We start from the raw sequence: 17,063 nt of genomic DNA, 5'->3' as shown, positions 1-17,063 counted from the left end.
CATCTCTCTCTATACACTGTTAATATCCAACCACCTGCAAACCGTAATACAGCAGTAATGATAGGCGGTCCATTTGCGACACATGCTGAACGCGTTTGACCAATCACAGCAGACTAGACCATTTGACCAATCACAGCAGACTAGACCATCTGACCAATCACAGCAGACTACACTATCTGACCAATCAGATCAGACTACGCTGGCGGAAAGGCGGAGATTACACAGATGAATCGCGGAACGAATCATTTGAGAGTCAGTCAAGAAGTAAGGTAATAAAAACTGCTTATTATTACGAAATAATAGTATTTTTACATCATGTATGTACATAAACTTGTTGTCGGACACCCCATAAACCAAAATAAGCCCTTAAAAATATTGAGGAATGTACTCTTTAACAAAAAATAAATCGTCAGTGACTTCTGATCCGGTATATCAGCATAACAGTGATGAATTTATGAACTATTTCACAAATAAAATCCAAGATATTAGAGAAAAAATTATAACAATGCAATCAGAAGTGAAACCCGCTGAACAAACTAACTACAGCGCCCTTAAGGAGAAAATGCTATTATTTTATACTGTAGATCACGATGAGCTGTCTAAAATCATTAGATCATCTAAATCAAGAACATGCATGCTAGACCCTATACCTACAAATCTACTGAAAGAGATGCTCCTAGAAATTATATATACTCTTCTTAGTATTATTAACTCATCTCTGACATTAGGACATGTGCCTAAAGCACATAAGGTGGCTGTTATAAGGTCCCTTGTCAAAAAACCCCAACTCGACCCTAGAGAACTAAGGAACTACAGGCCTATATCGAATCTACCTTTCATATCTAAAGTTCTGTAAAAAGTAGTTTCAACTCAATTATGCTCCTTCCTCCAAAGGAATGACATCAATGAAGAATTCCAGTCTGGATTTAGAGCATGTCACAGTACAGAGACTGCTTTGATCAGAGTTACAAATGATCTGCTATTGGCGTCTGATCAAGGTTGTATCTCGTTATTGGTGCTGTTAGACCTTAGTGCTGCATTCGACACCATTGACCACAGCACACTCCTACATAGACTCGAAAATTACGTCGGCATTAAAGGAATAGCTTTGAAATGGTTTAAATCTTATTTATCCGACCGTTTTCAATTTGTAGCAATAAACAATGAGCTGTCACGCAAATCGCACGTCCAGTATGGTGTACCAACAGGGCTCAGTCTTAGGGCCTCTGCTCTTCGCAATATACATGCTACCTCTAGAATATATAATAAAGCGACATGGAGTTAGCTTTGACTGTTATGCTGATGATACTCAACTTTATGTTTCCTCGAAGCCTCATGAAACATCGAATAATGGAATGCATAGTCGATATAAAAAAACTGGATGAGTAACAACTTGTTATTACTGAACTCGGTTCACTTGTGTTACTTATTGGACCGAAAACTGCTATACGTAACAACCAAGAATACTGTTTAACTATTGACGGATGTTCCATAAAACCCTCGTCGTCAGCTAAGAATCTTGGTGTTCTATTCGATAGTAATCTGTCATTTGAGAGCCATGTCGCCAACACCTGTAAAATTGCGTTTTTCCATCTTAACAATATATCTAAACTACATCATATGCTGTCAATGTCAGATGCAGAGAAGTTAATCCATGCATTCATGACACCAAGACTAGATTACTGTAATGCACTGTTAGGTGGTTGCCCTGCAGGCTTATTACAAAAACTCCAACTGGTCCAAAACGCGGCAGCTCGAGTTCTTACACGTACAAAAAAGTATGAACATATTAGCCCGGTTCTGTCAACCTTGCACTGGTTACCTATAAAGCATCGCATTAACTTTAAAATCTTGCTTATTACCTATAAAGCCCTACATGGTTTAGCTCCTCAGTACTTGAGTGAACTCCTCTTGTATTACAATCCTTCACGTGCATTACGCTCTCAGGCGTCCTGTCTGTTGGTAATACCTAGAATTTCAAAATCAAGTGCAGGTGGTAGATCCTTTTCCTATCTAGCGCCTAAACTTTGGAATAGTCTTCCCTGCACTGTCCGGGAGGCAGACACACTCTGTCAGTTTAAATCTATAGACTAAAGACGGATCTTTTTAATCTTGCATACACTACTCTTCCATAATATAAATCCTCTGAGGGTTTAGGCTGCATTAGTTAGATCAACCGGTACCAAAAACACAACAAAAGAGTGCAGAACAGTACTCTACTCTCAGATGTCTTGTCTCATTGTTCCAATGTTACCACAGCGAGCAGGATGCAGTTCATGGCCAGACCTGATGGTAGAGCGGAGAATGGGAAGCGGCGACATGACAAGAGCTGAGATGATAGAGCTGGATAAAGAAGGACGCGGTCACCTGACACGTCTTAACCACAAAATGTCAAATGCTATTAGATTATTAATGATAATCTTAAAACTATAATTTACCTTATTAGGAAGTTTATTTATTTTTTATTTAGCCTTGTTGTGCAAGCACTGTCGAGCTTGTGCAAAGGCAGCAGCTTTTGCCAGAGGGGAACTGGAATCCTTTGGTTGGGCCTGGGTTCTCCTGAGTTTTTTTTTCTTGATTAGAGTTTTGGGTTCCTCGCCACCGTTTGCATACTGTTTTTTGCACTATTTGCCTGGCCGGGGGACTGCTTTAGAATTTTAAAGTTTTACTTAATTAATATTGCATATAGGAATTTATAGTCTGTTATATTTGACCTGTGCTTCTCTCTCCTTTATCTTAAATGTGTGCTCTCACTGTGCGTGCTTGCATGGCTGTGTGTGTGCGTGCGTGTCTGTGTGTATGTGTGCATATTTGTCTGTGTACGTGTGTGTGTGCATGTGCATCCGTGTGTCTGCGCGTCCGTGCGTGTGTGTCTATGTCTATGTGTGTTAGTACGTGTGCATATTGTGTGTGTGGAGTGTTATGTATGTGGGTATATCTGTCTTCTGTGTTTTCACCTTTTTCTTGTTTTTACAGGTACAACTTTAATTGTTTTGCTTATAGTCAATATGTCTTATGTACAGCTGCTTTGTAACAATGAAAATTGTAAAAAGCGCTATATAAATAAAGTTGAGTTGAGTTGAGTTGAGTTGAGTTGAGTTGAGTTGAGTAGAGAGTAGATGAACCCAAAAGCTGAAATTCTAAACTTTACATATACGTAGATACCAAACTTGAGTGGGTAATTCCCCACTCAAAGAGTTAAAAGCATCGAGCAAACTTTATATCCTAATGATTTTTGGCATAAAAGAAAAATCGACCATTTTGACCCATACAATGTTTTGTTGGCTTTTGCCACAAATATTTCCATGCTACTTAAAGCGACAACGAGCAACTTTTTGACCTTAAAATAATGTCTCTAAAATTATTTAAGTGGTAGGTCAACTTTTAAATGGATGAATTTTACTGCCGTTGCTACCTAAGCAGCCTCCTATCGGCTGAAATTGCACTTGTAACTTTAGTGTTCGGACCGGTACAAGCCCCGCCTATCCCCTGCTTTACGGCATACATCACATTTTACTCGTAGCCTGGGAGAAGTTAGCGAACAGCAGAGCTAACAGTAAGATGAAACGAACCAAAACATCACCATGGCAGAGCCAGCCAAAAAAACCAAAGAGGGTTTTGTCGGAGGAAGCAAAGAAAAGAAAGCGAGAGAGTGATCGGACACGAGGCCGGTAACGAATCAATATCGGACGGGCTTACACTTGGTGGTGCGAGCAGCAAGAGGCAATGGGTTGCAAAACGGATGGAGACCTAGCAGTCCTGCTCCTGGATTTGTAAGTGTTATATGTACATTTTTTGTTACTGTCCTGTACTTTTGAACGTATTTGTTATTAGTCTGTGTCATTGGCGCACCACCGGTTCACACTAGCTGAGAGATAATATATGGTTGCCGGTGTTGATAGCTAGCATGTTGTCGTGTCTCGTCATGAATGTGTGTAGTGCTTGTAAATGAAAACTAAAAAAACACAATAAACGCGTTGTGGTAAAAAGTAGCAGATTCTTTAGTTCAGACCAGTAAACCACGTAAATGTTGAACAGTTCAGTCGTTGAGTAGGCTAATATTGTCATTATATATATATACATGCTATGCGCTGTTTTCATAGCTTAGCTGGGTCCGCCTGGTCCGTCGGCTTTATAAACAAACTCATGCGTATTGAGCTGCCAGCGGGAAATCTTTGCGACAGTTTTTATGACACTGTAAACAGACAGTTCCTCTTATCAACCACGTGGGCAACAGTGAGCAGAAGTTGCTCGTTGTCACTTTAAGATTGGTTTTGTGGTTCAGGGTCAAGTATGATATCAATTACATTGAGACAAGTTTCTAAACATCATTCCAGTTCCCCCATCTGTCGATCTAGAATGTTCCAGATTACATAAATGTTTAACAAAATGTTAATGCTCTCTTTCATTTGTAAATCTCTTTGGATAAAGAATCTGTTAAACAGGGGCGTGTCCAGGATTTTATACTATACATTGGATGGCAAAGAGGGACAAGAGCACAATGAGAGGTGGCAACACCTAAACATGTAAATCTTCATTTTTGCAGTTGCATTGTCAGGATTAGGAATATTGTGGATTTTGAGTATGGTTTGCATCATCTATATGATTAGCCAAAAAAAAGCAAAATCTACTTTTTTATTTAATTTTTGCCTGTTTTGCCTACGGTACATTTAAGATGCAGAGGGTTAAGATGATGATAACTTCTTTCAAAAAATATGTGTATATTACATAAGTACCCAAGTCATGACAGTAAGGTCAGTGTTGGGGTGGCAACTGGGGTGGCAAAGCTCATTTTCAGGGGTGAAACCTTGTGGACACGCCACTGCTGCTAAATAAATAAATGTAATGTAAATAAACATCAGTGGATTGTAAAATGGGATTAATAAAGATGTGCACACTGTGTGATTTAAAATAGTTTTTTACAATTGTTCCGTATCAGACTCTATACAGTATATGAACATACACTGTGGGATCTCATATGAAAGTTATGACTTAATAAACATGGAGTTTAGACTTTTACATAATAGGTTAAAGTAGGAGACGCCAGAGTGCAGGACTGTGACTCAAAACTTCTAACAGAATGCTATCGAAAGAAAATCTGATTGCACTGATTACACAGGGGTTTGGGTTGTGGCTTTATTATTGCTTTTTAATTTAATAATAAACACCTATTAAAATAAAATAAATCATACAAATACAAATAAATATATAATATAAATATACATAAAACAATAAATAAAATATAATAATTTAGTATAATTCATATCGTACACATTTATATGAATTAGTCACCTCTTAAAGGACCCATTGGATGAAAGTCAATTTTTTTCTGTGTTTAAGTGCTATAATCGATTCCCCGGTGCATCTAGCAACCCAGAAAACGTGAAAAACAAGATCCCAGTAACTTTGTTTTGGTAAGCCTTTCTCTGCAAGCATGTGAAAAATCGAGCCATTCAGATTTCGCTCCTGATGTGACGTAGACGCAGGCTCTTATAATAATATTACCGCCCCTTAATCTACTCAATTCCACCCACGGCGCTGCCGCCATTGTTGTTATCACAAGCAACAGCAGTGTACGTGACGCCATGGCTAAAGTTCGTGGACAGCATGCAATGTAGTCGCTGACCTCGGAAGAGACAGGAGTGGATTTATTTTATTTTTAGGGGAAATCCCTCAGAAACCATAAGTAAAAACCTGTTTGTTTGCGCGAATCACTTCAAGCCGGAGTACTTTATCAACCTGGGACAGTACAAACAGGATTAGGTTCAAAGTTATTCCTCAAGAGGGATCGAGACCAACTGAACGAGACAAAGCTGCCGATGTAAGTAATATTTATCAACAGTCTGAGTTGACGTACATGTACAGTATATATAGGAGGATAAATTGGCATACGATAGCGAAGGGAGCTAAGTCAGTCACGGGCTAAATAGAACATTCAAAGCCAGTGTTAAACTTACTCTATATTTACAGTATATGTTATTTGGCAAATGGGCACTTGGAGTTTAGCTGTATGTATGTTAATATGTTCAGCTGCGGCAAGCTGTTTGTTTTGCTAATGAACGTTTCGGTTTGTGTCACGGTTTCGGTTTGGTTCGGTTTGTGCTATGTTCAGGGAAAAGGGACTACTGACAAATAAAAATAAGAACAAATAATCAAGCTACAAGTAACAGCACCAATAAAACAACAGAGCAAAGCAAAGCAGAAAATAAAATAAGATACTGTATGTATACCTCTTAAGGTAGAAATGGATTAAAGTAATCAAATAAAACATAACATTGCATATGTACAAATGAAATAAAGATGAATCATAATTGAAGTTACAGAAGCTATTGAGTCACAAGCAGTGAGTGATTTCCTTGACTTTTAACAGACAGCAGGAATATGCTGCTGTTGCTTTAAGAGGAATGTAACAGATCCAGTACACTGATACTGTGCACATGCGTTGTTTTTCGCCTGTTTCGTCCATTCTCTTAAGACATAACCTACTATGTTTGTTAAGATACTCGACAACACATGTTGACCAGTGTTGGGGACCGTTACTTTTAAAAGTAACTAGTTACAATATCGAGTTACTCTATAAAAAAGTGTCATGGTTCTGCCCCACCTTGTCTTGCTTCTCTTGACCTAGTGGCAGAACCATGATAGTACCTCTTGTTTTATGTGGAGAGTGACGTTTTGTCCCTGTTGGTCTTCCACTCTCCGGTGTGGTGTCTCTGTTCCCGCCCTTTCGTCTCCTCGTTATTGTTTGTTAATTAGTTCATGCCCCGCACCTGCTTCCTCTTGATTTGTCCCCTTTATAAGGTCCCTGTGTTTTCTGTCCTGTGCTGGATCATTGTTCTGTTGCGTCGTGTTTGTCTTTGTGGTGAGTTCTTGTTGTGTAGTTAGTTTAGTTTACAGTGGTCATGTCAAATGTTATTATTTCTAGTCTAGTTAGTCCCTGTCCGTGTTGCTATGTTTTGTTATGTTCCCCCACGTGGGTCTTTGTTTTGTATTTTTTAATTATTATTAAAGTCTGTCTTGTTAACCCCTTACCCGCTGTCTGCACTTGGGTCCTCTGTCCTTGTCTCCGTGTCTCACCCCGAGACTCATGACAAAAAGTAACTAAATACAGTACTTGAGTACTTTTTGTGGAAAGTAACTGAACTTTGCGTTACTTTTGCGTTACTATTTCTCACCTAATTGATGCTCATGCTTTTCCAGACTTTGCTGTTCTTTAGTGTTTAACACTGCAATTCATTTAACAATCCTATATAGTCTATAACACACCTTTATTTTCTTTAAAAAACACATTTCAAATATTTTCTGACCAGTAGTCCTCCACCTCATCAGAGCTCTGCCTACTGTTGACACTGCTAACTTCGGTGTCACTCTCCATATTTATTGTGTTTTGACAGCGTGGCTAGTTGCACAAGATGGCGCCGGTGAGCTTTTGGGATGGCAGAGTAGTTTCCAGTCGTATAACACTGTGTGGGAAAAGGAGGTTTTTTGGCCGGTGTTTTTTTTTTTTAGATTTAAAAAGTAATATATAAGCGATATGACAGATCCTCTTTGCATTGCTGAGCACTTCGTTGAGCCAAAACAACTCGATAGTGTTATACGAAATTATGATTAATCTAATATATAATATATTACTAATAATATATAATATTATTTTGAAGGGAAAATGACATTTAACATATTATGTTGTATATATGCTGGTATTTGGTGAGGAGACTAACAGATGACAGTTGTTTTCTCTCTTTCTCCCGTGCTCCGCCCACTCCCCAACCCTTCTTCTAACAGTGACCATGCCCATTTAAATCTGCAGATCTGTCTGTGCGTGCAGCGCCACAAACAGTCGAACACAGCTTATGCTTACATTCACGAGGCATGAGACCATTGATTGCTGTTGCCTTTCATGACTCGCGCTAATTTCGCGATCTGAAAGTTGTCTATTGAGCATGACCGGCATTTGCAGGCACTTTGTCCAAGGTGGCGAGTGCGGCCACACTATAGCTCCACATCTGAGCTCTCGCCTCCCATCGCTGTGTCAAGGGTTGCCAGATTTGTGTAACAAAAACGAAGCCGGAACACTGCAGACATGGCAACAATGCCTATGTCTGACTAGCGACTGTTTTTGCGCAAGCATGAGCGATCATGTCTACACTACTTTTAATTCAGAATTTCACTTCTGCAGTTTAAAAAATATTCATATAAAATCAATGATTAGACTGAAAAGTAACTCGAGTTTCTTGAAAAACAAAGTAACTCGAGTATTGATATGTAAATTAATAAAGTAACTGCGTTACCTTACTCGTTACTTTAAAAAGTACTCTGATTACGTAATGCACGTTACTTGTAACGTGTTACCCCCAACACTGATGTTGACCTACTTCGTGTGTGAATTTGTCCATTTAAGCGCTTCAAAGACAACTCAATATTTGCGCCATGTCTGAGACTTTACTTGTGCGCGCTTCGGATCTTCTCACAGTGCGCAAGCGAGTTTTCTTCTGCATCATCTTGCACTTAAATGTTTAAATTGGCAAGGCTTGAATGAGTGTAGTTTAAACAGCAACATGTGCTGTTCAGGTCTCACCTGCACTCGCGCGCTCACAACACCCGGGTGATGAAAGCATAAATGACTGTACAGCATACGTCAATCCTATTGAAATTTGTCTACGTTATTTTATTTGTTGTAGGTATTAAATGTGTATCCATCGACAAACATGCATTAGCTGAACTTTGTCTGTTTTACGCATTATCATTTTTAATGAACCACATTATAAATGCGTCGTCAGATTTAAGATGAGCTGAACCGTGCGGTTCAATTTTTTACCGAGAACCGTTACACCCCTAATACACGCACAACGTGAGCGCTGTTTGCTATGACCGATTTTTGAGTCTCAGGACGAATGATTTGAGACGTTTAAAACGAAACTAACCGCAGAGGAGTTCAGGAAACATAATTTAACCATTGCCATGGCAGTACTACATGTGTGTTGTGTTGACACGCCGGACAGAAGGGGGTGGGGTGCGCTGTAACTCATTATCATTTAAAGAGACATGCACCAAAACGGGTTGCTGTGAGCATAGCTGTTTTTGACGAGGCAAAGGGGGTTTTGTTTACACAGCCAGAGTGTTTTTAAGCAAAATATGTTCCAGACATTTCATGAAGACCCTAATAAATCATACCAACTTGTTGAAAGTGCTCATTTGATGAGTCCTTTAAAACAGTTGGATTGGATTGTAAATCGCTTTTTAGGGCTGCACGATTATTTTGCTCAAAATTTTAATCACGATTAATAAACACGATTATTTTGTCAGTTCAGAACTTTGGTTTTTTATTTCACTTCAGCATGTTTATTAGGCCTATACTTTACAGCCAATGAATATGTTATAATCTGCTGTCATTGAACTTCTTCAACACCGTATTTCAAAACACACAATCAATCATCTAAACACTTCACCACAAAAATGTACATTTTCTGACCTTCGGAATGAAACCTTGCTACTCCATTTTGAATTTCTTGTTTTCTTTTTATAAATCATTACTATAGGTCACCCTAAATGTTTGTCATGGGTTTTGCAAAAAAGTATAAAAATAGTACAAATGCAGTGAAAAAATGTTGTGCTTTTTATTTCCTGTAAAGTGGCACTTTAAAAGATACAAGCTTTGCGATGATTTTCTGATCTTATCGGGAGTTTTGTGCTTGCTTTTAAAATATTATCATAACAATTATGCTCAGTTAATTGTGGGAAGCATAAATCGCGATCAAAATACGATTAATCGTGCAGGCTGCACGATTAATCGGATTTGAATCGTGATTACGATTACTGAATAAAAGCATTTGCCAAAATGCATAAATGTAAATCACTAGAAAGTAATTCTGTAATCACTGTAACGCTTATCACAACAGTGTCGTCTATTGTAGATCTAATGCGTGAAAATCCACTTCATCACTACTGTCTGTATTAGTTACAGTAACGACAAATCAATATTTCAGACTGTGTTTTTAGTAAATTAGGAGAGTAATGAGGTATTGAATAACCCTTGAGACTGAGGTCCTGTTACACACACACACTTCACAGATACAGATCCACTCCATTGAGCACTCAATATTTGCTCTACAACCAAATCACAGTAAATGACTCTTAACAGACTTACTGACAGCACATTTGTGCATATATATTGTAAACCACTATATTTAGAAATGATAAAAAACACAGCACATATTACAGATTTCTCCAAGACACACACTGGAACAAATGGATTTCATTGTTTCCAAGACGTCCATTAAAGAGGATCGAAGCCTGTTAAAAGTCAGTGTCAAGACCCTGAAACAGAATGATTTCTAAGCACCATTATCATCAGGAATGTGACTAACAATTCGTGATGAAATGATGTCAGAGATTATGGTCACGGTATCTTCACGCGGTCGGTTTGGGATGGACGGATGTATTTACTAACAGTTGTTCTGGAATCATCCTGTAGAAATAACCGCAGAAGTGTTGACGTGTCTGGAGCAGTTGAACATGACATCTGCATATCTATGTCTGTGTATAGAATATGTACATACTAACTTGTACTCTGTTAACTTGTATTCTGACGGACAAGAACAGTGTATTTAAAGACATAATAGTTATTTACATTACCGCCTACTTTTCTGCCTGTCTTAAGCTGTGGAAAGCATTAAGAAAGAATGCTTTTTCAGGAACCTAAACATAAGAAAGTGTAAATAATTGTGGATGACATGAACAAGGTGCGTCTGATCTTTTCAAGACAACAACCGGAGATCAAAGACATCTAAGATTTCCCATGAGTCTAGAAAAGCTATTTTTAAAGCTAAACCCCTTTTCCAACACATACAACATGAACTGTGTTTAAAACTAAGGATACAAAATACGTATATGAATTGAAGTACAAAGAAAAAATATTTTTTAGCTGATGTTGAATGTTGTGAATGTCTGTCAGTATAATATAGTGTTTATTCATCTCCTTTTCTGGTCCACAATTCACATGAAGTGATGATAAAACGTCTGCGCTCAGCAGAAAGCAGCGATGCTTGAGATCAATGGAGAGATGCAGATCTCACTTTCATCTCAGAGGTCAGTGACCCCCGTGTAGATAGTATAGATCTAACAGCACCATTACATTCCCCTGCAATATCAACCCATATTCCTTCAGTTTCAATGTGAAATTTACAGATCATGTTTCACCACAAAATCAAATTATAGGAACAATTAGATTTCTTTTTTGCTTTACTGTAAAGACCAGAAAATAATACAGCATTGAATATCATCCCGCATGTACACATTCACCCCAAAATAAAATTCTTTCATCATTTATTCACCTTCATGTCATTTCAAATCTGTATGACTTTTTTTCTTCAGCAAAACACAAAAGAAGATATTTTGAAGAATGTCGATAACCAAACATCATTGAACCCCATTGACTTTCATTATATGAACACAAAACCTTTCTCAAAATATCTTCTTTTGTGATTCACAAAAGAAAGAGTCATATTATCGATGTCCTCCCGAAACCTTGAATGTCTGAATTCATTGTTATAAAAAATTTACTTTTAAATGATTAAATTCTGTTGACAAGCATTTTTTTATACTTTATATTGGTTAGATATTTGCGAAACCCTGTGACAAACATAAAGAATGACTAATAATGTATTGCAAAAAATGTTTTAAAATAACAAAATATGGAGATCTTGAATGAGATGAGGGTGAATAAATGAGAATCGCTTTTAAATTACCTTAATTGTCATTAAAATAATGTATAAATAATATATAAATAAACTATGCAAAAATCATTATTGGTAATACATTACACTACAACATGTTGCAAACCCCTTTTTGTTTTTTAAAATTATATAAATGTCTTATGATTTCGAGCACTTTCCCGAGATTCACTGAAGAGAACCAAGTTTACGTTTAGAAAGAATTGTAATTATCTAGTTCTATAAAACCAGACACCTTAGAAACTAACAAACTGATCTGAGGAACCTATGATGTAACTTCAAGAACAAAAACTCCCTTTAGAGAAAAAATTGCTTCTCGATACAAAGCAGGAGCTAAATAGAATCTTAAAAAAAAAAAGTTATCCAAAGCCTTTCATCCAGTGAATTCAACCGATTTGTTTTTTATCCGTATGTGTGTTTTCTCGAACGGATCTTTGCATGGCTGACACAACGCTCTGTCAGTTGGGCTAAAGAAACCCATACGTTTCAACAATGGGGTGTGAAACCGTTTAGAGATGTGCGAGTATGAACTTACAGTTGAATCTACGCTCAATAGACTTCCCAGCCAGCAAACTGTGGATTGTGATTTGATAGATGATGTGGAACAAGAGGAAGGTCATGCTGGAGAAACATAAAGACTTCAGAAGATGCCCCGTGCGGCCTGGAGGAGAAAAAACAACAACAGAAATAGACATCAGACAATATTCATATCATAAATATCATATAAATATCATACAGTAAATATCATATAAATATGATGTCTTTGTAGGGGTTGTCACAATTAATCTGTCGGGTATGATTTTATGGAAAATAATATGTGAAGTAGCCTGAAATGTTAAAACAGAGATGGTGATAGAGAGGCAAACGTTACGGATTGCAGGTTTTCTTTCTAGAGCCAGCGAGGTTTAATGCTGAAGCATTCTATGTTGTTCTTGCAAGACGAACAAAAGCTCATCGTGAGAGCCACTTTGTTTCAGCGCTCTCAAATAGCATAACACCAAGGTCAAATGAAGTATTAAAGTATTTTTAGAGTGTTTTCTCTACCGGCGATCGATATTTTCCAATGCGGCGCAGGTTTGTGCCCATCGCATGTAATGCTTCCTAATGGAGATCATTTTAGCCACAAGTGAGACGTATTCGTAAGAATCCAGACGACGAGAAGCTCTGCCAGATGAAATCAAATGTGAGCTACTACCTCTGTAAATCGGCATGGGATGTGACTTGTTCAGACTTAATGAAACAACGTGCAAAACAATCTGGAATCATTTCCCACTAACAGACACAAAACTGTTTGGAGGGACCTTGTAAAAGAGTTTAACACCCCGCGTCTACATGTCCGCCAAAATCTTTTATTCACATCACAAATTTCATCCTCGTAAAATAAAAACATACCTGAAGCCAACAATAAGGTAAGCGATGTTTTATTAACAGCATCTCTCTCCCAAACCGCTGTAAACTTCCAGCTGACGGTGCAGTTTCACCTCATCAGGGGTTTATGAGACCTTAAAGTGATAGTTGACCCCAAAACGAAAATTCTTTCATTTACAAGCACTCAAACCTGTGTGAGTTTCTTTATTTTGTGGAGAACAAAAGAAGATATTTTGAAGAACGTTGGTAACAAAACAACACTGAACTCCATTGACTTCCATTGTATGAACACAAAACCACTGAGACATTTCTCAAAATATCTTAATTTGTGTTCCACAGAACAAAGAGTCACATACAGGTTTACAACCAGGGATTAATTTGTTCCGTTTCCGGATCAGGCAACTCATTTGGCATTTGGCACGTTCGTGCTGACCTGTTGCGTGCATATACTGTATTTCATTAAAAAGCACATATAATAATTATAATATTTTTCCCTTTCAGTTTGGTAATCTGTTAATTGTCAAATATTCTGTGTATTCCACAAATACATAGCCTATAAACGTCGATGCACTTCTGAAATGTGGGAAGTGGTTTTCTGACAAATTCCCTTCAACATATAATGCAAGCATGCAAGCATTATATTTTGAAGGGAATGTGTCATGGTGGACACTTCAGAGAAAGAGATATTTGTGTTGTTGGACAAAGTTGCTGTAAAGAGACACGATTATGAAATACAGTTAACGGATGATTAGATGCTTAATATGCATAATATGTTATAATCCTCCACCTGCACGCGCTCACGCACAAAATGCCTGAGTACTTTAAGTTTAACGTTAAACTTCTGAATTCTGCACAAATATTGAGGGCTGTGTTTTTGCCGTTTTACATGCACAAATATTCACAACATCATCATTATGACAATAAACCGTTTCCATCACCTTAACGCGCATTTGAACTATAAGACAAACTCAAGATCAAATCTGCGTCTAGCACGTTACATTTCTTTGATAATTCAAAATGCGCCTCTCAATATGCTTGCCATGGATGCGAAAAACGCAGAAAATCGAACCCAGTCCGAATTTTTTTATGACGGACGAAAATATCGGAGGCAGTGTGAAAATGTGATTGACACAACGTGAGGTCGCATTTATTTTTTAACGTGCGGAAATTTCGGATGCAAATTTCGGACTCAATGTGCAATGGCCTTTACACTTTACTGCAGCGGCTTTTGTTAAAGTGGCGCGTCAAAACTAAATCACAACGCGTGCTTCATTGATTTAACCTCGCATAGATGCAGACGTGTTGAATTAGCACTTTACAGCAATAACAACAGCTTTAAACAGCGGTTCAAGACGTCTGGTCTGTCTTCTCCCGCTCTGTGTTAGAGCTGCCTGAGCACGCGCCTGAGTTACATCCACCAATAATAAATAGACAATAGTTCATTCAACTATTTTAAAATTGCACATAGGCTGAGATGTATTCCGCATTTATCGATCATGTATTAAACATTTGAAATTGTATTTAAAACACAAAATGTAAAGTAATATATAGAGATTTTAATTTTCTGTCGTGTCACGTACCACCGGGGTCTCTTCAAGTACCACGCGTACCACAGTTTGAGAACCACTGATCTAAATAGTTGGATAGAAAACCCCACAGAGATTGCACATTCCATTACTTCTCCCCACCCCACTAATTTGCCGGATCTGCCACGCCCCCTTATTCCGGCACCTCGGAATAGGCCCTTTTCACAATGAAGTCACTTAATTTCTGCCTTTTCGCAAAGCAGTGTATCATAACATCCGTCTTGCAACAAACAAGAAGAAGAAGAAGAAGAACTTCCGTTTTGCCGTCGCGCTGGAATTTAACAACAGTGAGAAAAAAAAACTGACAGAACACGTATTCAAGTACTTATCCTAGCACCTTCGCCAACACAAAAACAAAACAAAACACTTACCTTCATAATCAAACAGGTACTGTTCAACGAAGAATTTGTATCCTTTCTCTAGCTTTGATCTTGTCGTTAGCAAAAATTTGTCTGCAAGACGTTGTACATCATCCAGCCGTATTTGTGGCAGATGTGCAAGCCACTTGTTAAACTCCATCCTGAGGCGCTAGCGGAAGTAACTTCTTCTTGAGTTTTACTGGCGGTTGGCAAACCAGCTTATAGGTGCATTACCGCCACCTTATGAACTGGATTGCTAGCGGAAGTAACGATACACTGCTTCGCGGCAGAATGGAAGATGCGTGACGTCATGTGAAAAGGGCGGATTGACCAATTAAGCACTGTTTACAACCACATGAGGGTGAATAAATGATGACAGAATTGTTTTTTCTGGATAAACTGTCGCTTTAATGCCATTTGCATATTCCCACGGCTGAAATCTGGAGAAGGGCCGGTGAGTCTCTCTGAAGCGCAGCATCCATTTCTCTTCATACGAGCACAGGTCTGCTTAACTATTGATGAGAGTGTAAGTGGACCACTTAAAAATCTCCTGTCTTCTTCCTCTTTCATCAGAATCCATGCAACCGTTCTCTTATACATAATTAACCAACAGAAAACAAGCACACGTCCAGTATACTGTACAGTACCTTCAGACAGCTGCTATCTTCGACTGTGCCGAAATGAAACACAAGTTCATAAACACACGAGACAAAGCTAAACATCAATGTCAAAGATCTCAGGAAGCAGTAACTTCAATTTATCTTCTTCACTGCTATGCTGAAATGTTATGAAGAACGTTGGTAAGCAAATAACAGAAGAGGCGTATATGTTCTAAATGAATTTTCATTTTGGAGTGAATTATCCCTTTAAATCTTTCTTCTTTTTAGTGTGCGTGCACAAATTCATCCTCTAAAGCCAAACCCCAGCCGCTTCATTGTCGGCACTTGTAACTGATGATGTTTGGTAAGCGTTTCTGGTCCGCTGAATTGTCTTCACGCTGTTTCAGGGAACAACGAATGTGCTTGCTTCAGTGGATTTTTGTCACTTAAGGAAGAGTTATATTGGCGCAGTAATGCGTCTTACCTTGCATGGTCACGCTGGAGGGTTCGGGGAAGAGAGGGATGAGCAGTAGGTGCAGGAGGTAGATGAAGGACAGAGCGTTGTATCTGAACAGACATGCTGCCGAGGAAAAAAAACATTAACACGTGTTACAATACACATGTGATACCAGCGGACACGATATGTGTAGCGTGACATGCTAAAATATTTTCTAATTATTAGTCTAGTGAAGGAAGCAGCTGGTGTTATCGATTAAAATTTGGGCTTTCTTCATCTTGAAATTATTTATTTCTCCAGAAAAAAAGAATAATCAAAATGTAAATTTTTAGCCTGGTTTAGATGACACCAATGACCCTCAGACAAAAACATGGCAAATAAAAAAAGTGGTGATCATGCATTTATACTGTACGGTATAAGTTATGACAAGTCATGATGTTGGTTTAAAGAAAACATTCATGCACATTAGCTGTCACATACTCATGAGATCAGAGAAACAATAAATGTTTTGTAAATACAAAAAATATGTGTAAAGGGCTGGGCGATATATCCTGCGATTCTTATGCTCTCAGTTCCCTATCGAGAGCGGTCTCTCGACATTGCGGAAGCTTCCGCATATGGGAACTCCTCCCTTCTCACCTCTCCTGAAGTCTTATTGGATAACGCCAGTGAAACTGGCCAATTGTCGCTCTCGCAACCGAATGTAATTACTGGCGACCAGACAGTATAATACAGTGCACAGCGACAATACCTCAGAATCTTCTCTTTCACGCTGCCATCGTTGATATCGTCAGAAGCTTCTTCATCCGATGGCCGCCTTCTGTTGTCTTTGGGCAGGTCTCATGGACCCGCAGGATACGCACGAGCATTGCATCGCCTGCCTGGGCCTAGCCCACGCTGAGGCGGCGTTCGGAGAGTCTGATTGCGCGCACTGTGCTGACCTGCCGGCGCGTGTCTTGAGGACT

The 17,063-nt window shown here is 38.6% G+C and overlaps 1 protein-coding gene across 1 annotated transcript in view; it reads right to left on the bottom strand.

Moving 5' to 3' along the window:
* LOC130554610 (piezo-type mechanosensitive ion channel component 2) overlaps positions 1-17,063 on the bottom strand; it is a 141,299-nt gene that overhangs the window by 108,816 nt on the left and 15,420 nt on the right. Inside the window, exons 2-3 of the mRNA XM_057334381.1 lie at positions 16,126-16,221; positions 12,265-12,390 (exon numbers count right to left, since the gene is read on the bottom strand). Coding sequence (XP_057190364.1) covers positions 12,265-12,390; positions 16,126-16,221 — 222 coding nt within the window. The remainder of the gene's footprint in view (positions 1-12,264; positions 12,391-16,125; positions 16,222-17,063) is intronic.

The sequence above is a fragment of the Triplophysa rosa genome, linkage group LG5 (genome assembly GCF_024868665.1).
Source record: "Triplophysa rosa linkage group LG5, Trosa_1v2, whole genome shotgun sequence".
NCBI lineage: Eukaryota > Metazoa > Chordata > Actinopteri > Cypriniformes > Nemacheilidae > Triplophysa > Triplophysa rosa.
Note: the sequence above shows the minus strand (reverse complement) of the source record. Positions and strands in the feature narration are given on the sequence as shown.